The sequence below is a fragment of the Jaculus jaculus genome, chromosome 14 (assembly GCF_020740685.1).
Source record: "Jaculus jaculus isolate mJacJac1 chromosome 14, mJacJac1.mat.Y.cur, whole genome shotgun sequence".
Lineage (NCBI taxonomy): Eukaryota > Metazoa > Chordata > Mammalia > Rodentia > Dipodidae > Jaculus > Jaculus jaculus.
Genome location: NC_059115.1, coordinates 79553818 through 79581602, shown reverse-complemented (window position 1 = coordinate 79581602; position 27785 = coordinate 79553818). Strand labels below are relative to the sequence as shown.

General features: G+C 38.6%; 1 protein-coding gene across 4 annotated transcripts in view; it reads left to right on the top strand.

The window, feature by feature from the left end:
• The window catches only part of Vcan (versican), a 104400-nt gene that overhangs the window by 33306 nt on the left and 43309 nt on the right, over positions 1-27785 (top strand). For 2 of the 4 annotated variants that reach the window (XM_004651640.3, XM_045133501.1), the window contains exons 6-7: positions 5992-6285; positions 12687-15641. In XM_004651640.3, the coding sequence (XP_004651697.2) occupies positions 5992-6285; positions 12687-15641 (3249 nt within the window). The remainder of the gene's footprint in view (positions 1-5991; positions 6286-12686; positions 15642-27785) is intronic. The other 2 variants (XM_045133499.1, XM_045133500.1) reach the window with 2 other exon arrangements.

The window sequence follows — 27785 nt, the reverse complement described above, 5'->3', positions numbered from 1 at the left end:
CGGTCTCCTGACTGCCACGCGAGAAACATGGCGGCCAGGCGCCGAGAAGTCGACCTGGGGGCCGGGGGGTGGGGGTGCTTTGTGGCTGGGGTTATCAGGGGATTGGCTTCTGTGTGGATTATACAAACACGTCTGGGGGAAAATGACACTCCTTTGAAATTATCTTTAAACAATGACTTTTTAAAGAGCTTCTTAGTACTACAGTTGAAATGTTAGTCTAACACATGGAATTCGTGGACCGCGCGAGTCAGGATCATGAGTATCAGTCTTAAGATCTAATCTTGTGTGTACAGTTAAAAAGTGAGGGAACGAGAGGCACACATACACACACAGGTAGAGATAGACAGACAGATAGATTGACAGACAGATAGGTAGATAGAGCGCTGATAGATAGAACTTTGTGAAAACTCTCCTGAACACTTGATGACAATCATATGGACTTACCGACTTGCTATGTGACGTATTTGGTAAACAGTGTAGCTGACACAGTGAACATATTTTTTACTTACATCTCATTTTGACCCAAGTACTAAGGGCATATAAAGACAGTCATACATCTTGAAGTGTCACAGTGAGAACAAAGGCAGGGAGTTCTCTTCTTAAATGGGCCAAGGAATTATAATCCGCTCACACAGCTCCATATAGCTGGGTTCTGAACCCAAATGAAAGAAGAGACATTTACGAAGGCAGCCAGTAAATGCAGTCATTTATAAGGTGAGGCCTCAGCTCTGACTACCACAGACCCACAACAGCCAGGTGTTACAGGCTAAAGAATGCTGTAGTTGCCCGCGATAGCTTTGCCCTTGGTAGCTACAAGCTGCTGTCAGTGGAAGAGAAAGCTTGCGTCCTCGGTTCTCTACACCTGGGATCTTTAGTTATTTTGCCATATGGCTCCTGGGAACGGACTTCAGCTTTTGAATACTGTGGCTTGTTCTAATGCTCCGATTGTTGGTTTTGCTTTGCGTCGTTGCTGGCTGCAGGGTCTCTGTCAGTCTGCCAGAATCAGCAGAAGTTTGGCAAAAGAACAGATACGGCCCACTTTTCCAGGAGCCTTATAGTAGCTACTGGTCAAATTAAAGTAATTTTTTCTGATGTTAATTCCCATGAGTTTGTGGGGTGTCACCAGCTAGTAATGTCTCAGTAATAATGCCTTTCAGTTTTTTCTGGACCATCTCTGAAGAGGTTAAAACAAAACAAAACAAAACAAAAAACAAAGCAGTGCAAAGCTCAAACGTTTAACTTGGCATTTATGAGAAATAGAGCTTAAAATATTGTGTATATAGTTTCCATTTGAATGTGTGAATACTCCCTTGCGTGAAAGCCTCTCTGGTCATGTAAGCTTTACGTGCACACTAATGCGCACGAATATGCTCTGATGGCTACTTCCTGGTAAATTAGCATTCTATCTTGTTAAGCACCATTATGCATATATCAAAGATTGTATATCTTATGACATATTGCTTTCTTTAATTAGGTAAAGTGGACTATTCCTTGGCGGGTAGATAACGATGCTATACTTAGCAATTGGATAAGTGCTGTTTCTTCCCACATTGCTTCTTTGATAAGCTGCTTCTGGAACCTCATTGCAAACTTCTTAACTATTAAGATGATGTTTTGTTCACAGTAGGGAAACTCTCTAGTAAGTAGAAAAGGTCCCTGGTTGCTCAGCTACAAGTACCTAGGAGCAGAGACAGAACATACCCTTGCCTTGTTCCGTGTCAATAAGCTTGCTCTCTCTCTCTCTCTCTCTCTCTCTCCTTTTTTTGGTTTTCCTCAAAGAAATCTGTGCACTTTCCCCCTAAACTCTAAATGTGGTATAGCGATACAAACTTGGAAGGAATTTTCCTTATTCATGGAAAGGGCCAAAAGGTGCCTGTAAGATAGTGCAAGATCTTACCTAGTTGGGCCACTTAAATCACTTTTACCTGTTGACTTTGAGTTTTATCTTTTCACCCACTCCATGTGACTATGTTTGAGCCAAACCTTGATTTACATTACTGTTTCTGGCCTAGACTTAATTTCTGTTAAATTTCATTTTATTATTCTCTAATCTAGAATATCTAATGTGTCATGCAGATCATTTTCATTTTAGTGTGTGTGTTTGGGTATTATATGCACATGTATATGCAGATGCAGTGCTCCGTGCATGTGTATGCAGAGGCAAGAGAGAGAGACATTGGCTCTCCTTCTCTGTGGCACTTCTGGGTACTTCCCCATGGCAGTCTCTCACTGGGCCTCAGACTCCTCGGTTTTTGGTTAGACTGGCTGACCAGGGAGCTACAGTGTTCCTCCTGTCTCTATTCCTCTAAGCACCAGGATTATTGACAAGTGCAGTCATGCCTGGCCTTTTATGAAGGCTAATATTGAGGGTTTAGCCTAAAGTCTATATGCATCTGTGAGTTATGGCATTGAAAGTCATGCTCCTGCAAGTGAGAATTGCGCAGGAATCCTGCTGCTTTTATTGGCTGAACTTTGGTTTACTTCTTGTAAAACCAGCTTCTATTTAAGAAATGTTTTAGAAACATGTTTTTTTTTTTCTTTGTTTTTGTTTAAATTGTTCTGAGATTGTTGACTGCAGAGTCCTTCTCTGCCCACTTACCTTTTTTTGCTCACTTACTGTTTTGTCACAAATGTGGGATTTGTGTCTCCTGCTTTGGTTTTTTGGTAACGTGGTTCACTTGTTCTGCTTCTGTATTGAAGAAGTTTACAAAGTGTCTATCAGAAACTTGTTATGTTTGTTGTAAATCAAGTAAGAATTATGGTCTTTAGTAACCACATGTCTTTAAAACAAAATCATGCAAAATACTTCATGAAGTAGATCCACGGACAGGTGTCCTGCAGTAATATTTGAGGGCTGTTTTACCAAGGAAAGAAGTTCACACTCCCTCCTACACTTGGTGTCAGGGGTTTAATTGCAAGATAATATAGAGACGCTTAAGATCGTTCTATGCTGTGGAGACCTTCTTAGCGACCGCAGTTTTTGATGTAAGCAAAGCCTACGTACATGCTATGGAACAATGATATACGGAGGCTGACATAATTTTGGGGCTGAGTTAAAGTAATTTTTTCTTTTTCTTGTTTTCCCAAAACAACATAAAAATTATGTCACAGAGAATGACTAACCATACCGTTATCTCTGTAGTGAATTCTTTAAATTCTTACCTTAAGTTCAATTGATCTAGTTAAATATTTCTTTGTTTTTTTTTAATCCAAATGACACGAATCTCAATGGGGATTTTCCTTTCAGTATATTTTCTTAATGCACTTGAAATACTGGAAATTTTTCTAAAGGCACAGAAAAACAGGGCATAAACAGTCATGGAATTCCAGACAGAAATTAATCATAATGACAAAACCATTTCATTGGCATTGAAAAAATTAAAGTAAGTTGTAGCCGCCCCCAAACTGAATTAGCTAATTGATAAAATGTCAGATTTGACAATAATTCATAGGAGAATAGTTTAATAAGCAGCTCTTCTTTGATTTAAGGATAATACTGGGAATCTCATTTTTACCCTGCTGGCACCACTGGCCATTTTTCTTTTAATACTCCTACTGCCACTTAAAACCAGGAGCCAGTCACGCTGCTGCCCTGGCTGCCCACGAGAGCAGCAGAGTTTTCCTCAATGACGGCCACTCTTTGCTTGCTCAGGCTGCCCAGTCACTCTGCTCCCCAGGAGAAATAGTAGTTCTGTTTCCAAACAGAGCTCCAGAAATGCAGGAAACTCATGTACCCAGACCGACTTTGCAGCTGTAATAACAAGTCCGTGTGCTCTACCTTTGAGGCACAAACCTTGGCAGGCTGCCCGGCCTCACACTCGCATGCCTTTCAGCCTGAGGCAGCGGGGCACCGAGGCCAGGGCAGCTGCCCGGGGTGACGTCAGTCCTCCCGGTGACTTTTTCCATGAGGCACCGGGCCGAGTCCATAGGTGGGATGCGATGCCTCTTCCAGGTGCAGCAGAGGCAACTTTATTTAATGCGCTGCTTGAGAAGAGTGAGAAAACGAGAGTCCATTTCTCCACGAGAACTGGAAACGCTGTTCACTTCCCAGAGGCTACTGAACGCATGGCCTTTACCTGCTACCGTGACTCCCAGGCTTTACAGATAACATCCACGAGGTTCATGTGACAGAAGCAGGGAAGGAGACATTGTGTTTCTGTGTATGCTCGTGTTTAAGATTCCTGTTTGCTGCCAGACTACAGATAATTAAGTATAAAACACATTGTTGGGTTGGAGAGATGGCTTAGCGGTTAAGTGCTGGCCTGTGAAGCCTAAGGACCCCGGTTCGAGGCTCGGTTCCCCAGGTCCCACGTTAGCCAGATGCACAAGGGGGCGCATGCGTCTGGAGTTCATTTGCAGAGGCTGGAAGCCCTGGCGCGCCCATTCTCTCTCTCTCTCCCTCTATCTGTCTTTCTCTCTGTGTCTGTCGCTCTCAAATAAATAAATAAAAAATTTAAAAAAACAAACAAACAAACAAAAAAAAAACACATTGTTCCCTTCTGACTTCTTTCAGCTAGGTAAGAGTCACTTTTCTTATGTAGCTCTTAGCAGAATTTGGTTTACTTTCCCCAGTAGCTATTGCAGATTGATAGTGAGAATGCCGAGATGGGTACTTTGGCCGCTTTTTTTCTCAAGATGGATTTCTTTTTCATAAAGTTATCATCTACTCAGAATAATGCCACTATCCATTTAAACAATTGCATGTTTCATCCGGCTTCAGTCCAGTGAAGATGGAAATCACGAGAGATGGCTGTGTCACACTGCTGACGTGTCATGGAATCTGGGGCCAGCCCGTGAGCGGAAGCAGACGTGCAGCTGCTATGGGCCTGGACTCTCAATCGTTCAGCCCTCCCTTTGGCCAATTACTTATTTCTTCTGCGCAGATGAGCTTGCTTAGATGCTCCTCAGCGTTTCTTTGCTCTTTTGTTGTTTGTGTCCTTGTATTCAAAACATCATTTAGTTTAAGTTGAATTTTGTCAAATCGTTTATCTTAGGTGCCCAAATAAAGTTCTAATTTAATAAACTCTGAGTGTTTGGAGAACATTTTGCTATTAGATCGTGCTGATATAGCTTCTCTAATTGGACCTAGTGATGAACACAGCAGATGTCCAGGTTTTCCTTGTCAACCAATCAGCAAAGATTAGAGTGTCTTGAACTTGGAGCCCTTGCCAGTCCTTCCTGTATCTTTCTGAACATTAGCATCCTGTCTGGGGCGCACAGGGAGGTCAGAGGAGGTGGACACCTTCCCCGAGGCGGCACTGCCTGAGCTGGCTCACTGAGAGCTGATGGCAGCCCACACACGCTCTTGGCCTTGCGATTGCACAACTGTCACAGCAGCCCAGATCCTGGGACACACGACAGGAGATAGAATTCATATTGCTCACAACCCTTCCCAATTCAGGTGTGGTGGGGGTTGAGTGTGGGAATGGGTTGTTCTTGTGTATTTGGTTGGTTCAATAGTCATTAATCCATTTTGTAGTAGTGAAATGTGGAAAGGGAGATCAGACAATTACTATTTGACTTTAGGGTAGACAAATTGAAATGACCTTAGTAGAGGTTCAATATAATTTCTCTTTTAAGCATGAAATATTATTCAGTACCTCACAGGCTCTTCCATTAAAAAAAAAAAGGAAAGCTCCCTTCTTGGACAAGAAATGGAAGAATTACTGGGAAAGATTTGTTATTTTTGAGGGACTGTGATAACTTTATTAGCAAATGGATGTTTCAATGTTGCCTTGGCAGGAATAAATAACTATATTCTTATATGTAGATACACATGCACACATATACAAACACATTAAACTTGTCTGATGTATTTTTATGATATATGAATAATAGTTGACCAAAGCAGCACTAATACTTTCCGCTTACAGCACCAGCTCTGCTGCTGGCTTGCTATATGAAGTATTAGATGCTCTTCCCCATATCTCTGCAAACAGGGAGGGAATGGTTACCGAGACTAAGGTGTTTTCCTTCCTCTTCTTATTCCAGGTGATGTATTCCACATCACTGCTCCCAATAAGTTCACCTTCGAGGAGGCTGAGGAAGAGTGTGGAAACCAGGAAGCCAGGCTGGCAACGGTGGGAGAGCTTCATGCAGCTTGGAGGAACGGCTTTGACCAGTGCGATTACGGGTGGCTGTCGGATGCCAGCGTGCGCCACCCCGTGACTGTGGCCAGGGCCCAGTGTGGAGGTGGTCTACTTGGGGTGAGAACCCTGTATCGTTTTGAGAACCAGACATGCTTCCCTCTCCCTGATAGCAGATTTGATGCCTACTGCTTTAAACGTAAGTGTTTGATATCTTCTTAAAAATTACAGACTAAAAAATAAATCCTGCAAAGGCATACACTGATGTTCAAGTAAACGCTGGGATGGACTCTGTGTTTGGAGTATGTGCATGGAACGGAAACAGTCCAGTGACTTTCAAAAACAAGCAAACTAAATGACAGCAATATGGTTAACACAGCAGGAAGTTTGGCAAGTGGGCTTTTGGAGGGAATGGACTTGTCCTATTAAGGTCTTAATTGTGCCCTACTGCACCCAGTATCACAGAACATATTTCTACATTGTCACTTCACATTAAACGTAGCTCTGAGATGCAAGTTAACTGTGCACACTATATTGCTAAGGCCAACAGTACCCAAGTTAGGTCTTTTTCTTCTGTTTATTTTGCTTTTATTTATTTATTTTTTGGAAAAGGCAGTGAATTTGAATTTAAGTTATTGCAGGTGAGTATTTGGAGTTGATGTGGATAATCAGGACACTTAATTCCTACCTCAAAATGAACCATACTGTCAAATACTTCATATATCTCATTTTGCTTTAAGTAACAGAATATTTGCTTTTTAATGATTAACTTTGTTTCAAATGAATTGAAGTATAATATGTCCTTTGTGGAATGGAATATGTAACATGAATGGGCTGCCTTTAGTTAAGTTTACCATTGAAAATTAATTTTACTTTCATTTCTCAACATTCATGATATACACACTATAATTTTCAGATATTATTAAATTATTTTAGGAATATTAGTAACATTAGATATATCATAATTGTAGCATGCTTAGCTAAACAAGTAGAGTTTTATTGATATATTTTCTCTAATATCTATATTGTACTACCTAAACAACAAATGCTCAAATATTTTAGTAACTTTGGGAATGTCAAACATTGATTGATATTATATTGAAATATAAAGATTTATGGAATAAATTTCCAGTATCTCTTGTTAGGATCATGAAGACGAATAGAACACATACTACTTTATTATTGACTTATTTCTAAAATTAAATACATAAGTGTTTTCAACAACATACAAGGCCTGAACAGTCTGCAGAAAGGACATTGGATCCCTGAATTCACAGAACCGTGGAAAGGTTTCATTTCACAGACTTCCGTTTCTCAGCTAAGATGCATCTGCTTGAGTCTCCTTCCTTGGTCTCAGTTTTCTGAATCTTAAAGCCATATGTTGTATGTTAGCTTGATTCAAGCTGGCCAATGCTTCAGGGGTCGAGCATACAGCAGCTTTTGTTCTCAGGCCCTGAAACAACAGAAAAAAGTCTTCCAGAATCATTTTCAGAATGACAATAATAACAAAAACTTTACCACAAAATTAGAAAGTTATCTATTCCTTGAAGCCAAATTCTCACAGAAGTAATTTTCAAAGAAATAGGTTCTGAAATGAGTTTAAATTCTACCTGATATGATGATGATGGACTAAACTCAGATTGATGTCTGGAGGGTTGGGATTGTAGAAGCTAAAATAGGGACTGAGTATCTAGCCTTATCACCTTATTTGATTAAGCTTTCCCATGCTGTATAAAACTGACACCAGAGAGTTTTTAAAAAATGCATTATTTTTATCTTTGAGGGTAAAATAAAATTTAAAGTTCATCTGTAGCCACAAAGAGTAGTAGTAAAATTGTTATCTATTCATGTTTAAATTATTGATTTAATAGTATTCACATGAATTTATGAAATAACAGGAACTTAGATTAAAATAATCCCCTACTAAAAACTCTACATAAAATACTGCAATTTTGAAGGTTTAGTTTTATTCCTTGTCTATTAATTTAAACATATAACAGTTGTAAATAAAAGTGGATTCATATTTTCAAGCTTTTTCTAAATGAGGCCCAGATTCATGTTTATTTCTTCCCTCCCAAAGACTATCATAATCAGAACTCATCAGCTCCTAACAGGTCAGAAGATGTTTATTCATAACACAAAAACTTCCCTTAAGTCATGCAGAGCACTAATAACTTCCTCAGGTTTCTAATGTATACTGAAATGGTTCTTTTAATACATATGTATTCTCTCTAAATATATGTATATATATAAATTTGAAAAATAGGTTCAAAATGACTTGGCTTGTATCCAGTTTTCCCACTGAGTCCAATAGTTACTAAACTCTATATGGTAAAGCCTGTAAGAGTCATGGCCTCAGATATAATTCCAAAATGATTTCGATGATGTTCAGTGTCTGGTTAATTTGAAAAATTAAAAAAATATATACATATTTTTGTGATTTGGTATTTTCAAACAATATTTTTTAGGTACTAAGTTAATGCACATTCCAGTTCTTTGTTATAGTTCTCCTTTTCCTATAAATTCACTGGATAGTCTGTTAATAATTTTTGGTAATATGCCTAGGTATGGCCCATTAGAGTTAAATAATTTTTTTTTTTCAAGGTAGGGCTCACTGTGGCCCAGACTGACCTGCAATTCTCTATGTAGTCTCAGTTGTCCTCAAACTCACGGTGATCCTTCTACATCTGCCTCCCTAGCGCTGGGATTAAAAGTGTGTGCCACCACGCCTGGCTTTAGTTAAATAAATTTGAAGAAATAAGACACTGATTTCTTTGTTAGATAGATTTCTTGGTTTTGCTATGACATAGTCTTCTTCCACATTTTGCTTTGGCCTCAGGATTAACCAGGTTCTTTTACAGAATCTGGTTAATCCTAAAGTACAGGGCTTCCAAAGTTCACCCTAGGTGTTCTTAACTTTAAATGATTCAAAATCATTCCAGTGTCATGGTAACTTCACACTGCATGTTGCAGATGAGGAAAAGGGCATGTTGCCTACAAAGCTCATCCTAATATTTTAGGACTCTTCCTTTCAGATAGCTTTTAAAAATTAGCTCAGAGTTCGAATGCTAGGGTTTGTGCATTTTCCAGATGGAGACCACAGTCAAAATAGCAGCCATTTCTATTGAACACAGTTCTTCAGCATCTTCTCCAACTAGAACAATTTCCTCGGTTTGAAAGTTTAGTGTCTAAACTTCTAGTATTCATTTGGTTTGGCTTTAAACCTCCCCCTCCCAGCCTTCTCTGATTAAGTTTGAAACTAGAAATAGTGATTTTAAGCAGGTTAAATTAGTTCCTGCCACTTCATATGCAATGCTGTTTGTTGATGTTGAAAATCAACTGGACTTTCTAATCTATGACCACTTCATTATTTTGTGTTCCTTAAATAATTATGTATATGCTTAAGTAACAAAAGTAAACTCTCCCTGTTTTGTATTTCAAAATGTTTCCTGTTTATTGAATTTGAGTGAATTATAATTCAATCACTGATAAAGCTTCTAAATGATAGTTAGATTTCTAATATCACCATTTTAAACTTGATACTTCCCTTCACCATGAACCTAGTCAATCTTACTAAATGTCGACTCCATGTCCTTATTTATTTGTATTTTGAATAGAACACATCAGGGCTACTTGAACATCAGTCATTTCTCCAGGCTGTAAGCAGTGTGGAGTAGGAGGAAGACCAGCTATTACAGTGCAGATAGGGCTTTCCTATTTAGTAAGGAAAATCTGCCTCACGTCTCACAACAGAAGCGCACGGAGGAGAGTCCATGAAACATAAAATACCATATGCAGGGTGATGTAGAACATCTGTGTGGCAGGCAGCTGCAAAGGTTGGAAAGGAACTTTTGTGGGAAAAGAGCATGCTGATTTTTGTTGGCTTCCTCCATAATGAAGTTGAAGGAGCACTGGTAGTTTTCCAAGACCCAAATGACTCCCTGAGAATGAACCTTCTGGAAGGGTACTTTTCGAATTATAGAGAAGTGTGTTTTCATCTTTATAATGGTCATAAGTAATACAGTGGTATTTATTATTATGATATCTTTTTGTAGATATTGGTGCTTTTAGAACCAATTCATTTCCTTTTTAGGATAACGGACCCAAATGGCTCATATTACCAGATACACTGGGTTTTGATGGAAATCAGCTGTTAGGTTGAAAAAGCTACCCAACCCCAAAAGGAAGTCTGAGGTTTTCCATTTCAAGTCATAGAATTAATTGACTTAATTATAAGCAGACTTTCTTAAACAGGACTTTAAAATTATTGCACCCCTCTCTCCCTTTCCCTGAAAACAAGCCACAGAAGCCCTGGCTCTGAGAGACAGATTCCCTGACTTACAACTGTCACTTTACTATGGAACAAGACTCAAAGAAAGCAACAGCAAACTGTCAAGTCATAATTGACAATGACATGTTTATTTCATTTTTAAAATCTGCATCCATTTTTAAAGCACTATAAAAATATGTTTATAGCATTGTAGAGATTAATAAGCTGAAAGATTAGGTTGGAATTTAGGAAGACTTGATTTTCCCCCACTTCAATCTCACTTTCTTTGAGTTAATTTCATCATCCACGGAAATACTCTGAGGGAAAAATGTGAAATTAGCCTTTTTTGTTTTTATTAATAATAATTTCATTAAGATTTCTCTAACATGCAGTTTTCTAACCACTTATATTATGTTTCCATGGGAACTCTCTCTGTACATAATTTTTGCTATTTCCCCAAAGAATGCATTTATAAAGACAAACATGAAATTTGGCAGTAAAATGAGGTAATAGTTATGGAATTTCAGAGGATAGAGAATTGAATTAAACAAATACTCAGATACATCTTGGGGTTTTAAGTTGTTCCTGTCAATCAAAATAGACCAAACTTTCTTCGAGGAAATGGAGAAGCTTTTTTTTTTTTTTTTTTTTTTAAAAAAAGGGAGACAAGTATTATTTTCCTTTTTTTAAAATTTTTACTCTGAATCTTTTTTGGTCATGTTTTGTTTTACTATGAAAAGTTATGGTTAAGTAATGCCAGATTTTAAAGAGCATTGCTATTATACAGTAGGAAAATGGCCACCAAGTTTTCATAATAAAATTGATGAACTTAGACTTTAAAATGGTTTTGGGCATGACGACAACTAAAAACAGCATGTGCTAGACCTTATGATAGCTCTATTCTGCGTTGACAAAAATCTCATCATTTTGATTTATTTATTTATTTGAGAGAGAGAGTGGGGGGGAATGGGCGTGCCAGGGCCTCCAGCCAGTGCAAACGAACTCCAGATGCACGTGCCACCTTGCGCTTCTGGCTAACGTGGGTCCCAGGGAATCGAACAGAGATTCTCTGGTTTTGCAGGCAAGCACCTCCACTGCTAAGCCTCTCTCCAGCCCCGATCACACCATTTTACCATCAAGTGTTTGCATGGTAACTGGAGCTAAAAGATACCCAATTTTTTTCAAGGGTTCTTACTGGGAGTTATTAAAAGACACAAGATATTCTTTGATTCTCTAGGATTAAAACTTCTCCCAGGTAAAACAGGCATCATACAGCTAGTTTTAAGTTATATAGACATCAACAAAAATTTCTTCAGTATTCTTCCTTCTGAGTTCAGTGGCAACTAATTCTTGAAAGAGTGCTGCATTTTCCCTTTGTTTATAACACAGTTGCTTTTATATACAATTTAAATTTCTTTAAACAAGCCAACCATACTCTATAAATATGGAGCCATTATAGTGTTGCATTTTATGATGAAAACTTGCTTTATGCAGTGAGAGCTCACTCTCTCTGATGATTAAGAGTTGCTCCAGGGATTTGTAATTACAGACCTAAAATATGCCACTTGGCTACTTTACTTCCTGCACATTTGTGTTGCATGCAAGAAAGACCCGGAAGAGGCTCAGTCGTAGTTTGTAGATCACAGAACTGTAGAGCTCCCTCCCACAGCCCAGCCAGCTTTCATCAGACATCAGTCTACTGGAAACAAATCCACAGGGCGGAAAGGAAGATGAAGACGAATGTCCAACACCTGGAATCAGATTAAGAGTGGTATTAAAAAGTTTAATATCCTGTTTTTATGAAAGTCTACACATTACTGATAATGTCACTGGTTCCATTTGATGTGGCTTTATTTGTTGTTTTCCAGTCTGAAACACACCCTCTCTCCTGAGGCCCTGTGCAGCTTGAGAGGAGACGGTGTGTGCAGTAGGGTAGCCGCAGGCCGCAGGAGCCTCCGCAAGGTAGCTCCCTCACCAGGATTCAAACTGCTGCTGCAATTTCTTATAAGCAGCTGTTTATTGCATCCAAAGTCTAAACTAATATATTTCAGCCATCTCCCTATCTGAAAACCACATGGTATTCCCTCCCTATGAATGAAAACAGTCACTTATAGGTGAAATCAACTTTTATCCTTACAATATAAAATAACTTACCTGTCTGTGACTATTACGTGATCATTTATTTACTTTTGGGTTAAATATCGCTTTTAGACATATTTGTACTCCACAGCATTTAGTTCATGTAAAACATACACAGCGCCACGTTAACACTGGTCATGCAGCTTTTTATTAGTGCTTATCTAATTAACTCTTTGAAATTATTTTTCTAGCTAAACAGAATATATCAGAGGCTACCACCATCGAAACGAATATCCTCACAGAAACCGCATCACCCAGTTTACCCGCAGGACCACAAATAGTACCTGACAGAGCTACACCAGTCATCCCTTTAGTCACCGAATTACCTATCCTTACACACTTCCTTCCTGCAGGAAAAATAGTCAACTTTGAGCAGGAATCCACAGTCCAGTCTCAGGCTCTTACAGACAGACTAGCTACTGACTCACCTCCACCTGCTGGGAATTCCATGAAGCCTTGGGGTACGGACGAGCACTCACCTTCTGTTTCAGGAACCCTTAGAGAGCCAGAGGGTGAAAGTAAGGAGGAAGGCCTCCACCACACAACCTTAACCTCCCACCGTGCTACTGAGTCATGGGATGGCACCACGGGAGACACACAAACGCAAGAGTCAGGTACACAGTCAGAGCAAATTGAAGTGGGTCCTTTCGTGACATCTATGGAACCTGCAAAGCACCTTCCTTCCAAAGAATTATCTGTAACTGAGTCACCATTCATATCCACAGAAATGACCTTGGAGCCCACAACTGAAAAGCAACCAGTAAGCACGAATGCTGACTTGGATACCACAGGTCACTATGGGTTTACCCTGAGAGAAGAGGCTAGTGAAGACAAAACCCTGGCCAGTAGATCTTCTGAGAGCACCGTGGCTCACGGCCAGATACTTGAGGTCGTTACAGTGTCGAAGACATCAGAAGACACCACGCACTCCCGGCCAGAGGACTTGGGGCCAATTCCAGCGTCCACAGTTGTTTCACCTATAACTGCATCACCCGGGGATCATGAGGAAGAGAAACAAACTCATGGCAAAATAACTGAAGATTTTTTACATCAGTCTCTGCCTACTACACCTTTTCAATCCCAGGATCTTAAAGAAGTAGAAATGTTTCCTTATTCTGGTGATAAAATGGCAGAGGGAATATCCACAGTTATTTATCTTTCATTACAAACAGAAATGACCCAAGGAAGAGAAAGAACAGAAATGCCAGGACCAGAGTTGAGAACAGATGCTTACATAGATGATGAAATACAAGAAAAGATTACCAGAGATCCATTTATAGGTAAAACAGAAGAAAGCTTTTCTGGAATGAAGCTTTTTACATCCTCATCAGAACAAATTCATTCCACAGAATCATCTATGGAAACAGATCGATCATTTGTTCCTCCAGCATTGACAACAGTGAAGGTAGTTGTAAAGCCGACAGAAGCAAGGGATGTGAGGCCGAACACCACTGCTCTCATTAGATTAGAAGCAGATGGCTATCAAGATGCTACCAAGAATGGCAAAGATGTTACAACAGCCCATTTGACCCACAGTGTGGAGGTGGTTACAGTATCAAAATGGTCATGGGATGAAGAGAATGCAACTTCAAAGCCCTTAACCTCCACAGAACATGCAGGCCCCCCACAACTACCCCACGTTTTACTCACCACTATGGGAGCAAAGGAAAAAGATGAAGAAATCCCAAGTTTCACAGATGACTTCGGAGGTGAATACACTGATTTTCCAGACAGTACTCAAAAGCCCCTGGAACAATTTTCTGAGGAAGATTTAACATCTGAGAAATTTTTAGTTACATTTCATCCAACGACATCATTGGGAATTGCAGAGAAGTCCACTTTGAGAGATTCTGCAACCGAGGAAAGAGTTCTATATACCACCAGCACAGTAGGCCAAGTTACTCATACAACCATGGAAGGAAGTGCCTTAGGCGAAGAAGTAGATGTCTCTAAGCCAGTATTCACTGTCCCCCCATTTTTACAGACTTCGGATGTGGAAGATTTAGCATTTGTTAATTATAGTAGCACCCAGAAGCCTACTACTGATGTAGACACTTCCCATACGGTTCCTCTTTCTGTAATTCCCAAGACAGAGTGGGAGGTATTGAAACCTTCTCTTCCATCGGAAGGCAGAGTTCGGGGGGAACCTGATGAAGACATCCATTTCATTGAACAGACTCTCCTAGAAGCAACCATGTTTCCTGAAACTTTGAGGTCAACAGAAAGCACACAGGGAACAACCTCGGGAGAATTATCTTTGAAAGAACAAGCCACAATCAAACAGGTTCCTGACCTCAGTTCTACTGTGGAAGAACCCAAGGAGGCAACAGTAACATTTGAAGAGGACACTGGGTCAGCATATACAGTCTTTGAAGACAGATTGGTGACAGGTATTGAAAGAATCCCAGTTTTAGAAACAACACCAAGCACAAAAATTGAGCATGGTGTTTCTTATCTACCTACTGCGATAACTGAGCACAAAGAAAAAACAGATGAAATGGAAGCACTAATACCAAGCACTGGGACCAAAGTAGATTTAAGTCTAGAACCAGAAGGAAGGTATGAGGCAGAAGGAGGCAGTACAACGGAATTTGTGTCAACTTTCAGCCACTCTGGCACTCATGCCATACCGCTTATGGAGGAAACCACTACTGAAGAAAGAGGCAAGACACTCCAAGATTATACTGATTTAGGTTCAGGATTATTTGAAAAGCCACAAACCACAGAACTCCCAGAATTCCTTACAATTAGAACCACAGCTCCAAGCACCACCACAGCTGCTTTTACTTCCATAGACAGAAGTCCAGCATTCAAGACTACTTTAGCATCCACGCAGGAGCCACCTCCCTTTGACAGAGAGCCCGGTGAGATGACCACTCGCGAAAAGGCACTGACCAGAGAACCAGCAACTCATGTTCCTCCTGCTATCCTCACTGATGTCATAGCTCAGGCAACAGAAACCAGTGTTGACAGAGAACAGGCCATGACTTCAAGGACTCCTACTGCTCAGCCAACAGGAACACCCATTGTGGAAAGCAAAGAGACCTTCAAAACTCAGGCATTTTCTACTCCACCACCCACAACAGGGACAAAATTCCACCCTGACATAAATGTTTATATTGTTGAGGTCAGAGAAAACAAGACAGGTAAGTCTTTGCTTTCAAGGCAATCAACATTTTATCTTGAAAGTTACTTTTGGGAAAAAATATAATCAACATACCAAATGCTGCCATTAGAAGATAACTGGAGTGTCCAAAATATATTAGCTTCATAAATTTTAACAAGAATTGGAAGAATATGTTAAACAATTTGGAAGAATGTTAGATACAATTTTATTTTAGAAGTCGTAAGAAGCCCTGCTTTGTCATCTAATATAACCAATTCATCACCGTTGCATCACGTCAGAACATGCAGAACGAAATGTTTTAATTTCAGTGTCTTTCCATACATTACTACTCAAACGTAGCACTAGACTGTGTTAACACTCCATTGGTCTGTAACTATTAACCTTTAGCACTTACAATGTGGGTAGATAAAATGATGTTGCATATCCCTAGAGTCGAAAGAAAGACATCTAAGGGTTCCCCCCCCCCCAGGATTTTGCAGGCTTGTTGCATAAGTTGTGGATTGGGTCCTTAGTTTAAATGTTATTTTAATTCAAAGTTAACATTTTTGACCTGTGGATTTTGGGGGGAATGTTTTAATGTAGCTTAAACTACTTAAAATAAATACAATTAGAGGAATTTAACTAAGTTAAATTTCTCTAATTCATGGTCATATTAAGTGTAGCTTTAGGAGGTGGATATGTAGGTGGCAGTTTTCCTTTCTAACACCCAGATGTCATGTTGTTTTTATTGCCATGTCATGGTCTTGTCTCTAGAAATATTTGTGATGCTTCCTATGCCACTCAAATATTTTAGCTCTCTGGCACAATTCTTAAAAAAAAAGTTTGTTTGCATTGACTGATAACAATTGTCCTTTTCAAACATGACTTATTCTTACCTAAACATGAGACTATCCCATCTTGTAAATTTGGCACGCCTGAACTGAGAATCCACAGTGTGTTGATTTAGGTTTGGTTGTATCTTTTAAGTTGAGTCTTTTGACTTCATTAAGGTTTTCTGTTAAATTTTGATATAAGATTAGAATGAATAAGTACCAGTTTTCCATGGCCTGCTTCTGAGGGGCCAGATAAAAAGGTTGTCCTCTTATCCATTTCTCTCTTGCTATTGGAATACACTGTGCAGAGTGTCGTTATGTGAAGAGTGATGCTATTTTTAATAGAATGATCAGTAGCACACTTGTTGGAAATATGCAGGTAGCATTATTGTTAAGTCAGTCAGCATCTGGTGCTGCATGCGGAAACTTCATGGCCTCTATAGGCTCTAATTCTTCAGAATTACCTGACAAAAAATGTTTGCATGGTATGAATAAGTAGATATGAGAATGAATCCCCAGAGTATTAAAATTCACCTCTGTTTCCCAGCACAGTTTTTATAGACTAATACTCAGGCATTATTTTGTAGCTACTGGTACAGCTTCTTGTAATCTTACTGGAACATTCCTCACAGCAAGTTACAAAGAGGAATTACCAAGAAATAGGTATGGGAATTGCTGTTATCAGAACTGAAAAGAGAGAAATGCTGACTGTAAAATGTAAATAAATAGTAAAGAGAAGCAAAAAGTAAAATGCTGCTAACATTTCACTTCAGTATTTTGAAAAACTACTTAATTAACTATTTATTTTCTCAATTTATATTACCCTACTGTTTATGCCATATTGGAAAATAATATAATTTACAGCAAAATGTTCTGCATATAAAGACTCTTTTGCATTAAGAGAACTGCTTTTAAATTTGGGCACTCAAATTAAAACATGGAAAATCTAAAACTTGATTTCCCTAGATGAGATGATAGTCATCAGAAGAAAGAAAGAAAGAAAGAAACACACACACAGTAACACCACTACATTCACATGTGTTTCCTCAGAACAGAGAGTCTTCATGGTCCACCACTGAAACAATCCATACAGGGATGCGCAGTTAGATGGTTTATGCTGAAATTTAGTTGGGCCTGGGGGATAAGTATAGCTCTTTTTCATCTTCCATTGCTAAAACATGGGATTGTGTTCTACTTTCAGACTAATGTTGTTTTGTGCTAAGGATAATTGATCAGGAACCTGGGATATTTGGTGAAGTTCATCAGGCAGGATTGCGGTGTGTGTGATGCAGGGGCCGGGAGGACGTGTAACTTCAGGGCATTCTATCTGTCTATCACCTCTGTCCCAGGCATTCTAGATAGGTATTCCCCTTAAGATGACAAATATTGTTTAGCTTCCTAAAACAATGATGTTTATTCAGTCCCAACTTCTCACTTAATACTAGTCTGTTTGTTTTTTGGTTGTTTTCTATGAGAAATTCAATTTTCCAACATTTTCAACTTTGGCATGCAAAAATCCTTAAAGCAGATGTTCAATTACTGAGTTCTAAGGCAGGTGTACATATGAATGAGGGGAAGTGCATTAACTCCTAGAAAACCAACCTTTTCATATTTCCAGACTGGAAAATCTTTGGTGCATAGGTGACCTTGTGTAAATTTGTTCACTTGGATATAATTGACCTTTACATATAACATGTATCCAAGTAAGCAAAAATGCCACCCATGCTACATTAAACCAAGGCATTTTTTTTTTTTTGCACTAAGAAAGTCATATGAATACTACTCAAGAGGTGCTGATATTTGCTCAAATGGACATTAATAGCAACCCAGGGCTGTGGTGGTAGAGGGTAACTATAGTTTAAAAATCTGAAGGAACTTTTCAGCTCATAAAAGTTTTATGAGTTGAAAAATGCTGGGGGGTGTATTTAACAGTGGTTCAGGGGATACTGAAAACTTGACTCCTGTCTTTTTCAGGGGTAATTTGCACACCTGCACCTTGAAAAAAAATATCGAAAGGTTTTCTTTGTTAAAGTGCATGAAGCAAATTGGGTTTGATGGTATAGGAGAGAGGGTTTTTTTTCCCCCTCAATTCTCTATATTTTTTTAAAAGATCAACCAAGAAAATCATCAGAACAGTTACAGATTCATATTACTATGTGAAAATGCATGCTGCCAGTGCACGTGGTTCAGAACAACTTACAAAGTTGCAGGTTTTGAACACTGACGCGCTGCGTGTACTCTCAGTCCCAGCCAGGTCGCTTGTTTATTTCTCAACCAAGTTCACACATGCCACCATGTGACACCTCTGTGATGTTACCAGATATTCATCTCTTATTGACTTTTTATCTATTCCCGTGTAAGTGTAAAGTAGATGTAATGCCAATATTAAGTTAATATGCTATAAACTCCTCAAGCCTGCATGTGTGTTTCATGGCACACGCATACCCATATACATCCATACGCAAAATAAAACTGTTAATGTAATACATTAGTTATATATTAACTGTTGGCCTTGAAGTTAGAATTAATTTTGCTTGGTTTTCCTATGTCAAATTATTGCACTTTACTGCTCACCTCCTTCAGAAGCAACTCCCATCTGATTTTCTCCTCTCTTCTTATTGCATATGAGAAATATACCTAGAAATACTACAACAGAAATAGGAGAATTATCCAAGGATATTAGCACAAAACCTTTATTGTCAGTTACTTTGAGAAAGAAGAATGTATTATCCTCAAGCAAGGTATAGTCAAATGACTGTCTTCGGGCAATGTTCCAGCATGTCTAATCCTCTGTTGGATACTCAACCACAGGAGGAGGGCAGAGTGAACACACCATGGGCTCTGCTCCCAAAGCTCTGAATGCATGCAGAGGAACAATATTAACTTAATCAGTCATAACTGGGGTACAGAACATATAATTATATACTATATAATATGATAAGACTGATTGAATGCCAGATGAGGGCAGCAAAGGAAGGAATTAAAGGATATTTTAAAAGAACAGACTTAAGACTGTTACTATTAGGGGAATAAATTTAAAGAAATTTACGGAAAGCCATTTTTTTTTTTTTTTTTTGCCAAGTGTGTTCCAAATCTAGACCTACCAGTCAGATCAGGGAACCCCCAAATATAACTAGTTAATTTTGTAAGTAGAGCTGAAATCTCAAAGACAGCAGGGCTGGCTTCACAAGCTCATCACCCTCATGGGCTTGATCTAGAGAGCGACTCATGGAAGTCTGAGCATCAGCTTACTTCGTGAAGCAAGAATATGCTCATACTTTGTAGTGCTTCAAGGAATATTATATTCTGATGAAGGTGGCATCTTCTGATGGGCAACTGGGTTTGACTTTTCAAAATATATCCCAATTAGATATGAAATTCAGAATGACACATGGAGTTAAATGCCATAAAACCCCATTTTCAAAATGTGCCTGCCTAACTTTAAAGTTGATCTAAAGGTTTTTGCCATCTAATTCATGTTGACTCTGACAGATTGCAGGGCAAGTGTTCTAAGCTGGAGAATCTAGATGTAGCCTGTCTCCTTTGCTTATTGACAATCTGGACCCAAGAATTATTTAATTATGTGTCAGCATTTTGTAATAGAAGATTAACTAATGGCTGCTCTTAGGTAGAATATTCTATAAACTTTGACCAATATTTTTCCCTAAATCATAGTGGTCATGAATATATATACATATTTTACATGTACTCATAAACACAGATTTGTGCATATATACATATGCATAGAATATGCATGTATATTTTGTTATGTGTGTAATAGCTAACTGAGTACAGTGTATTAACATTTTCGAACTGGAGTTTTAGAGGTACACTGTGTAATTTTCTGACAGACTATTTATAGGTATACAAGAATAGGTCGTTCATTCTATGGGATATATAGAAAGGGGAATATTTAGATTCATTGTTAGTATGTTTATTGATAATTTCTCTGACCACTAATAAATTACTACACACTGATAAGTTTCCATTCTTATAACATTAAAAAAAAAAAACAAACAATGTCACAAGCTTGTCTAAAGAATGGATCTTTTTAGTGCTTTCCACATGCCAGCCACTTAGTTTTTCCCACATACCATGCTTCTAAGAGGCAAAAGAGCAAAGCCCAGTATTTGACATATGGGGATATTTAGTATTTATTAATTTTCTCCCAACTATAGGAATTATTTTTCCAAAGCCTTAAATGTAGGAAAATATAGATTGTTTTGTCCTAAATAGGTAAAAGTTGAATTGTTTTAAAACAGAAGGTGATTCATGCTGCCAGGAAACTAACAAAATGGTACATTGGAATTTGTTTGATTGAAAGAGCTTGTGAAAATTCAAGTCCTCTGTGGTCTGCGCCTGTGTAGGGAAGGCCACTCTGAGTGTGGACCAGAAGCAGCTACAACTCCTTTCAAATGCATAGTGACCAGTATGTGGGGCTGAAAGCAAGGCTCATTAGCCTAATGTTCTTACCTGCATAAAAGCTAGGATGAAGTCTTTTGATAACTAGAAATTTGGTTCTTCTCTAAAGAAAGACATTTTAACAAATTCTTTTTAGTATCCCCAGGTATTGGGTCTAACCTTGTCTTACATGTTCACATCATACAGGGCATTCCATGCCGATCTCTTGTTGCTATCAAGGAAACACCCAGCATGCTGAATGAGGATTTTCTTCTTGCTTAGCAGCTGTTAGGCTGTTAACTTTTGCAATGAATTAAAAGTATAAAGTATGCACAAGTCTAGCTGGTGTTCAGAACGTTTTGTGGGGAGGGGCAGACACAGGGGAGAGATGCACGCTAGGTAAGGCTAAAGGAAAGTAAAACTTCTCTGAGGTTTTATTTTACTAAGGTCAAGCTGAAAAATAATAGTTACAGGAAACACTGCCTATTTTTGTAATCTTAGAAACACTTAGGACATTATGTGTCAGGGACTTCAGTTTTCACATACTGGCTAGTTGCTTATGAAGTGATATCATCTCTAGAAAAATGCCAAGAGTAGAGCCTTTGAGTAGTGGGCGGTGGAGCCGCGGCGCGCTGGTGATATGTTTTAGTGAAGACTGGCACATGTTATTTTTATACGCAGTAAGACGTTTTATTTTTTTCTGAAATAATTGGATAAGAAATACAAAATGTTCTTTTGCGAGAGGGTATCCTATAAGCCACAAGTATCCTTTATGTCATATTAAAAGTTACGTTCCGCCGGGCATGATGGTGCACGCCTTTAATCCCACACTCAGGAGGATTGCTGAGAGTTCAAGGCCACCCTGAGACTACATAGCTAATTCCAGGCCAGCCTGGAACAGAGTGAGACTCTACCTCAAAAAAAAAAAAAAAAAAAAAGTTATGTTCCTTTGCGTCATAGAGTCCATACTTTTGTGTGTGAATCAGGAGGGAAGCACATCTATTGGCGAGGAAAAGACATGATTGTAAAGACTGATTCGATCCTCTGGAGGAAAAAGCACAGTAAACCTACCTGTACAATGTATACAGTGTTTCTCCTTGAATAATTTAAAAAGTCTTAATAGATTTTAAACCTGGAAGAGCCTTTGGAGTGAGAGAAAGGTTGAATTGTATTTTAAAATTTATGTCTATGAAAATTGGAACTCCTATGTCACTGTGACATAACTTTCTTTTAAAAAATGTTCGTGTGGGGGGCGTGGGGCTTATGAGTACAACAGAGTCTCTTGTCTCTGCCAAGGAACACGAGACACATTGTGTAAGTACTGGGGAGTTTAGCAAGCAAGCATCTCTAATCACTGGTGTATCTCCCCAACCCAAACACTCTTGTACATGTGTTTAATCAATACAAAGTAAATATCTCGATTCACTTTTACAGAATTCATCTTTCATATTACCAAAGTATTCCTAAAGGTTCACTGAGCAGAACAGGTTAACTACTTTAGCCACATACTTTGAAAGCATTGCCTTTTTCGACATTCGAAGGGCAAAGATTAATATTGTATGCTTCTGAAAATATAGCGGTATAAGGAACAATTCTCATTTTCATTATGGGATGCTTATATTCCTATGCTACAGAATAAGAGTCTCTGTTTATCTTCTCACACGAACTCCCACAACAGGTTTTAGGGTTTTGTTAAAACAAAGACATTTGATCAAGCCATTATGTGACTAGAGAAAATTGACTGTATAATTCATAGCTTAGTTAGGAAAAGAACTTGAAATAATTAGTAAGCAAGCATGTATACAATAAAGGCTAACTGTTGGAGTAGCAAGCATATTAGGGACTAAATTTCAATAAAATGGGAGGCATACATAGTGGGCCAATCCTCAGAAATGAGCTCAGAGAAAACCCAAAGCACCCACCTTGTCCTTCAGCAATCTCCAAGATCCTCAAAAGGTCTAGAGGTAAAACATCCAGGAATCATCCATGATGCCATTGCCTGAGGCAGTTTGATGAGCAGAGGGGAAACTCACAGTGCATAAGTATTGCCCTCACTGCTTCCTTACCATGGCTATAGATGAGAAAGACCATGTACAATCAGTAAAACACCCACAGCCAAATTTCCACCAAGGAACTTTAAATGAATAGCTTGTTAGTGGTAGGACTTCAGTATTTGTACTTTTTGTTTCTTTCCTTAAATTTGCTTGGAAGTATTTCTTCTTACTAGGCACTTGTGTTTTTGAATACATTCCATGTAATTTTGGTGCGTAGTACGTGCTCAGCAGTAATAGCAAACCAGAGACCTCCTGACCTTCATAGGCCCACTGAGAGGTAAGTCCTGGTGGCGCAGGCTACCTTCCGTCAGCGTGAGCCAATTCCAACAGAACAGAGCGTGCCTGCTCTGAACCTCAGTGGGTGAATGCGGAGGTACTGAGGTGGGTATCCAAGCCCAGATACAGGGATGCCCGCAGAGAAGGGAAGGGTCAGCTCTGGTAAGTGTGGCTCAGCTAGTGGAGCTGCTGACATGACTTGTCGATGAGATCAGGTGGAAGAGGCACCTGAAAATGTCACTGACTTTCAACAAAGGAGTACCGTAATGAAAAATGAATCCTGTAAAGTTTAGCGTAGACGATACAATGTCTAGAGCTAAAGAAGAGCTACATGTCCATGTCTGTAGAAACCTGTGCCCCACTGTGACGCTTGTCTTTGCTACATTACTGATTCTGACCAAAGTATTGTTTACAGGTATTAGCAAATCTAGCTATCAATCTCCTATCTATCTACCTGCCATCTTTCTGTCTATCTATCATCTCTCTTTGAAATGATCTGGCAATATTAGAGAACTAAAGTTAACAGACATACTGTATTTTTTTTTTTTTTTTTTACAAAACACCATTTAGGAAACAGATGCTAAAATGACCTGAATTTTCATAAACTTCTTTATCTCATTTGTAGATGTCCTTGACTAATGGAATATGCCCTTTAGGAAATCCTTTTTATTTTTTTCAAGTGGAATACTATGAAATCACTCAGGCTTTTCCTAAGCACTTGGTGACGTCTCCTGAAGGATATTTAGACTCAGTGACCACATGTAAACACAGGGTTGTATGAGGGAGGACCGGCGTCACTGGAGAGTTATGGGAAGCTGAGGAAAAATGTGATGCCGTTATCACCCTCACAATATGTCTGCCTCTTAATAGTAAGGCCATCAGAAACGCTCCTGTCATTTACATGTATGTGGTTCTTTCTGGCTGTTAAGTGAGGAGGACGAGCTCCTGGCCCAGCATGGGAAGGCTGTCAGTGGAAGTCAGCATGCATGAGTGGGACACCTAATAGACCCTGGTTGGCAGACCTCATGGGCACCTAGGGGTCACTGAGCACAGTGTGGACCTCCTGACCCTCGCCCGCTTTGCTCTCTCTGGTGTCTGGGGTCACTGACGATTGATGCAAATATCACATGATCTCCAATCATTGAGGTGATTGAGGATTCAAAAACATCTAACAAGATTGGGCAAGGTATTTGTACCTTGAGCTCCAGTGTCATTTTTTCCCAATGCCATTTCTTTTTTAAACATACTGAGTTCAAACAATTTATAGTGGCTCAAATACTGAATATTGAAACCCTTGAGGATTTAGGAAATAAGAGGCAATCTAATTAGAATTCTGATTAGTTGATTTGCTTTGTTTCTTAAGATGCCACTTAGCATTTTAATTGGAAGCATATGAAAAGTGTGAGAAATTAAAGCATTTATCTTTTTTTCTGTTTATTGGATCTACTGGTCTATATCTCAAAAAATAAACATTGTAAGAAAATTTAAACTTCTCTTTAAATTGTGTTTCTCAAGCATCTTAGTATAGCTATATATATATTACATATATATATATATATATATATACATAATTTTTATAGTGGTAGAGATAAAACTCAGAGCCTTGTGCATACTAGGCAAAGACTATACCGCTGAGCTGAGCTCTCATCTATTTTATTATATTTTTGACATAAGGAAATATTATTATATATTTAAATGAATCCATTTTTAAAGAGAAATATGATCTTAATGTATCTCTGTTGGGTAGATTGGAATGACTTATTAATTATAAGCTCTTAAAGTGTAAAATCCCCTGAAGAGAACATGACTTTTTCCAGTTGCCTATGCATTATGGCAACTATGTTTTGCTTCTGGTAACAGAATGACTGGATGAGTTCTCCTACGTCTGAGAAACTCAGCCATGAAGTACTTGAAAATACTTTGTGAATAGTTTGAGGTCAACTAGCAATAAAGCTTTGTGTAAAATGTCATTAAAAAAACAACCATCAGCCATGGCACTAGTATATTCAAGTCAAGCTGTTAAAATACAGTAATATAAACAGAAAAGATTATACCTGCACTCGATAAAGTTCTGTGGTTTGACTCTTGAAACCCAAATAAAAGTTATATTATCCTTAGAGTAAAATGCTAAAAAGAGCAGTCTTCTATAAGGACTTGTTCCTCTAAGAGCTTGAAATGTCAATAACTGCATTAGGCACTCCTTGTTGGCGTGAAATCGAGCTGAGCACCATTTTGGAAGGAGACGTGAATTTCACAACAGCACAGGTGTTACTCCCCCCCCCCCACATGCCCACCCCCCATAAAAAAAACCTACATTTTTCTGGCTTGCGTAATTATAGCTGCTTCAATTCTCTATAATATGTGTGTTGGGTGGGGTTGGTGACAGGAAAGGGGGATGAAGAGGTAATTTGGGGGAATGAATAAACAAAGAGGAACAAGTAGGATTTTGTGAGCTGTAAAGGATTATTGATGGGAATTCAGGCCACATGACAGGAAAGAACTCAAGTACTTATGTATATAGTAGATAGGTCTTCTAACTGTGTCTCCTACCATGGGATGTTAAAAGTATGGGAGCAAATCAGTTATATGCTGAAAAAATAAACTGCCATTGCTATGTAAAGAGTCTGTTTGAAGGAAAAAAAATAACTTCAAAATCATTAACGTTTTTTCCCATCCTCAAACCAATATAAGAAATCCACTGATATCATTTGAAAATTGACACAGCTTAAACTGTGACTTCTGGTAGACTACTTGTGAGAATGCTTCTTCCATAAAAAAGAAACAAAAGGATTGTCACTTTTATTATTAGTTTTTAGTTCAGTTTCATTTAACAGAAAAATTTTCTAGAGATCTATTATGTAGCATGAGGATTGCTGTTATCGTTTTGAGGGAGGGATTTTCTTGCTAAATAAATAGATGTTAGAAACAGAGTTTGTTCAGTTTCGTTCCTTCACTCATTGGCTAAAGCATTTGTTTCAGGGACAGTAAGGATTAGAGGGTGGACTTGAGCCACTGTAACGCTGACAGGCGAGTCTCCTCCAGGGCTGGGGCTTATCGCAGACAGTAAGTTTTTGCGAGCGCTGGGCTCCTCGGGCTGTAGTACTATTAGCATAACGTGCGTGGCTGGTACAAATGGAATATCCTAAATCTAACACTTGAGTTTGGGTGAAATATCCTGGTGTTATTGTCTAACATGCTAAGGACGTCTCATCACTTATGAGTAAGGGCACACGCTAGAGTTCTTTATCCAAGTGGCACGTGGACTAAATGAATATTCTGCATTGTTCACTGGACTTGATGTAAGCTGATAGCTAGGTTTTTATCAATGACTGGCAGTCCTGGCTCTGCTCAACTCTCTTTACCAGAAAGACAAAGCTAGTCGTTGAGATGAGCATCTTGAGCATCAGTCCCTGCAGTGGGGTGCAGTGTGACGCATTGGCGTATATTGGCTCTCCGCTTCTCTGCACGCCAGTTCCTTTAAAGCCTTCAGCCTCGTACTTGACTGACCCTCTAGTATAATTATTTACCAGGAGCTGATGAGATATGTTTATATCAGTTTTGTTTTTTAAAAGGAAAGGATTTGTTTAGAGATCCACACAAATAAATAATGATTATTCTTACCAGACTTCTCATCTAAGTTTGTAAATCTCAATTCCTGAGCAACAGTTTCCTTATTTTTCTTTATGTTTGGCCAAATAAGCCTGGTAGAACAGATAGTTTTAACTCAGTTGTTTATAAAAAGGCACAAAAAAGGCATATGTTTGGTGCTGAGTCGTGAGCACATTAGTGAAAGATATTATGGCACCAAACAGACACAAATGTGAAATTAGTGTAACTGTGCATGATCATCCCTAATAAGTTCTAGTTTTATTTAAGCTTAATGAATATAAAATAACATGAGGGTATAAGCAGATTAAGGCAGCAAAAGCTTTTAATGTCTAGTTATATTGTGTGAACTTATGCAGAAATTGTTAGTTTGGTTTTATTCACCTATATTCAAAATACTATTAACTATTTTGAGGAACTGCTTGGCTTAGTGATTATCAATATCATACTTCAAGAGATCTATTTGTGCAAAAAGCATTTAGAATATACTCTCATGTGCTTTAAACATCTTCACATTCTTTTTCGATAATATGAAGTCTACCTTCAATTCAAACTGTATTAAGATGTTAGTATCTGAAGTTTTTATTACATTGTGTTTTAGAACATGAATAATAGTCACTATAAAATTAGAGTAACAACAAATGTTGAACAAATTCATTCTTTTTCTTTTTTTAAACTTAAAAATTTATTTATTTGCAAAAAGAATGTGAGAAAGAGACAGAGAGAAAGAGAGAGAACAAATAAATGAATATGGGTGCACCAGGATCTCTAGCCACTGCAAAAGAACTCCAGACATTTGTGCCACTTTGTTTGTCTGGCTTTACATGGGTATTGGGGACTCGAATCCAGGTCATTAGGCTTTGCAGATAAGTACCTTAACTGCTGACCTATCTCTCTAGTACTGCATTTGTTATTTTAAAAAATTTTTTGTTTTTATTATTTTTATTTATTTATTTGAGAGTGACAGACACAGAGAGAAAGAGGCAGATAGAGAGAGAGAGAATGGGCATGCCA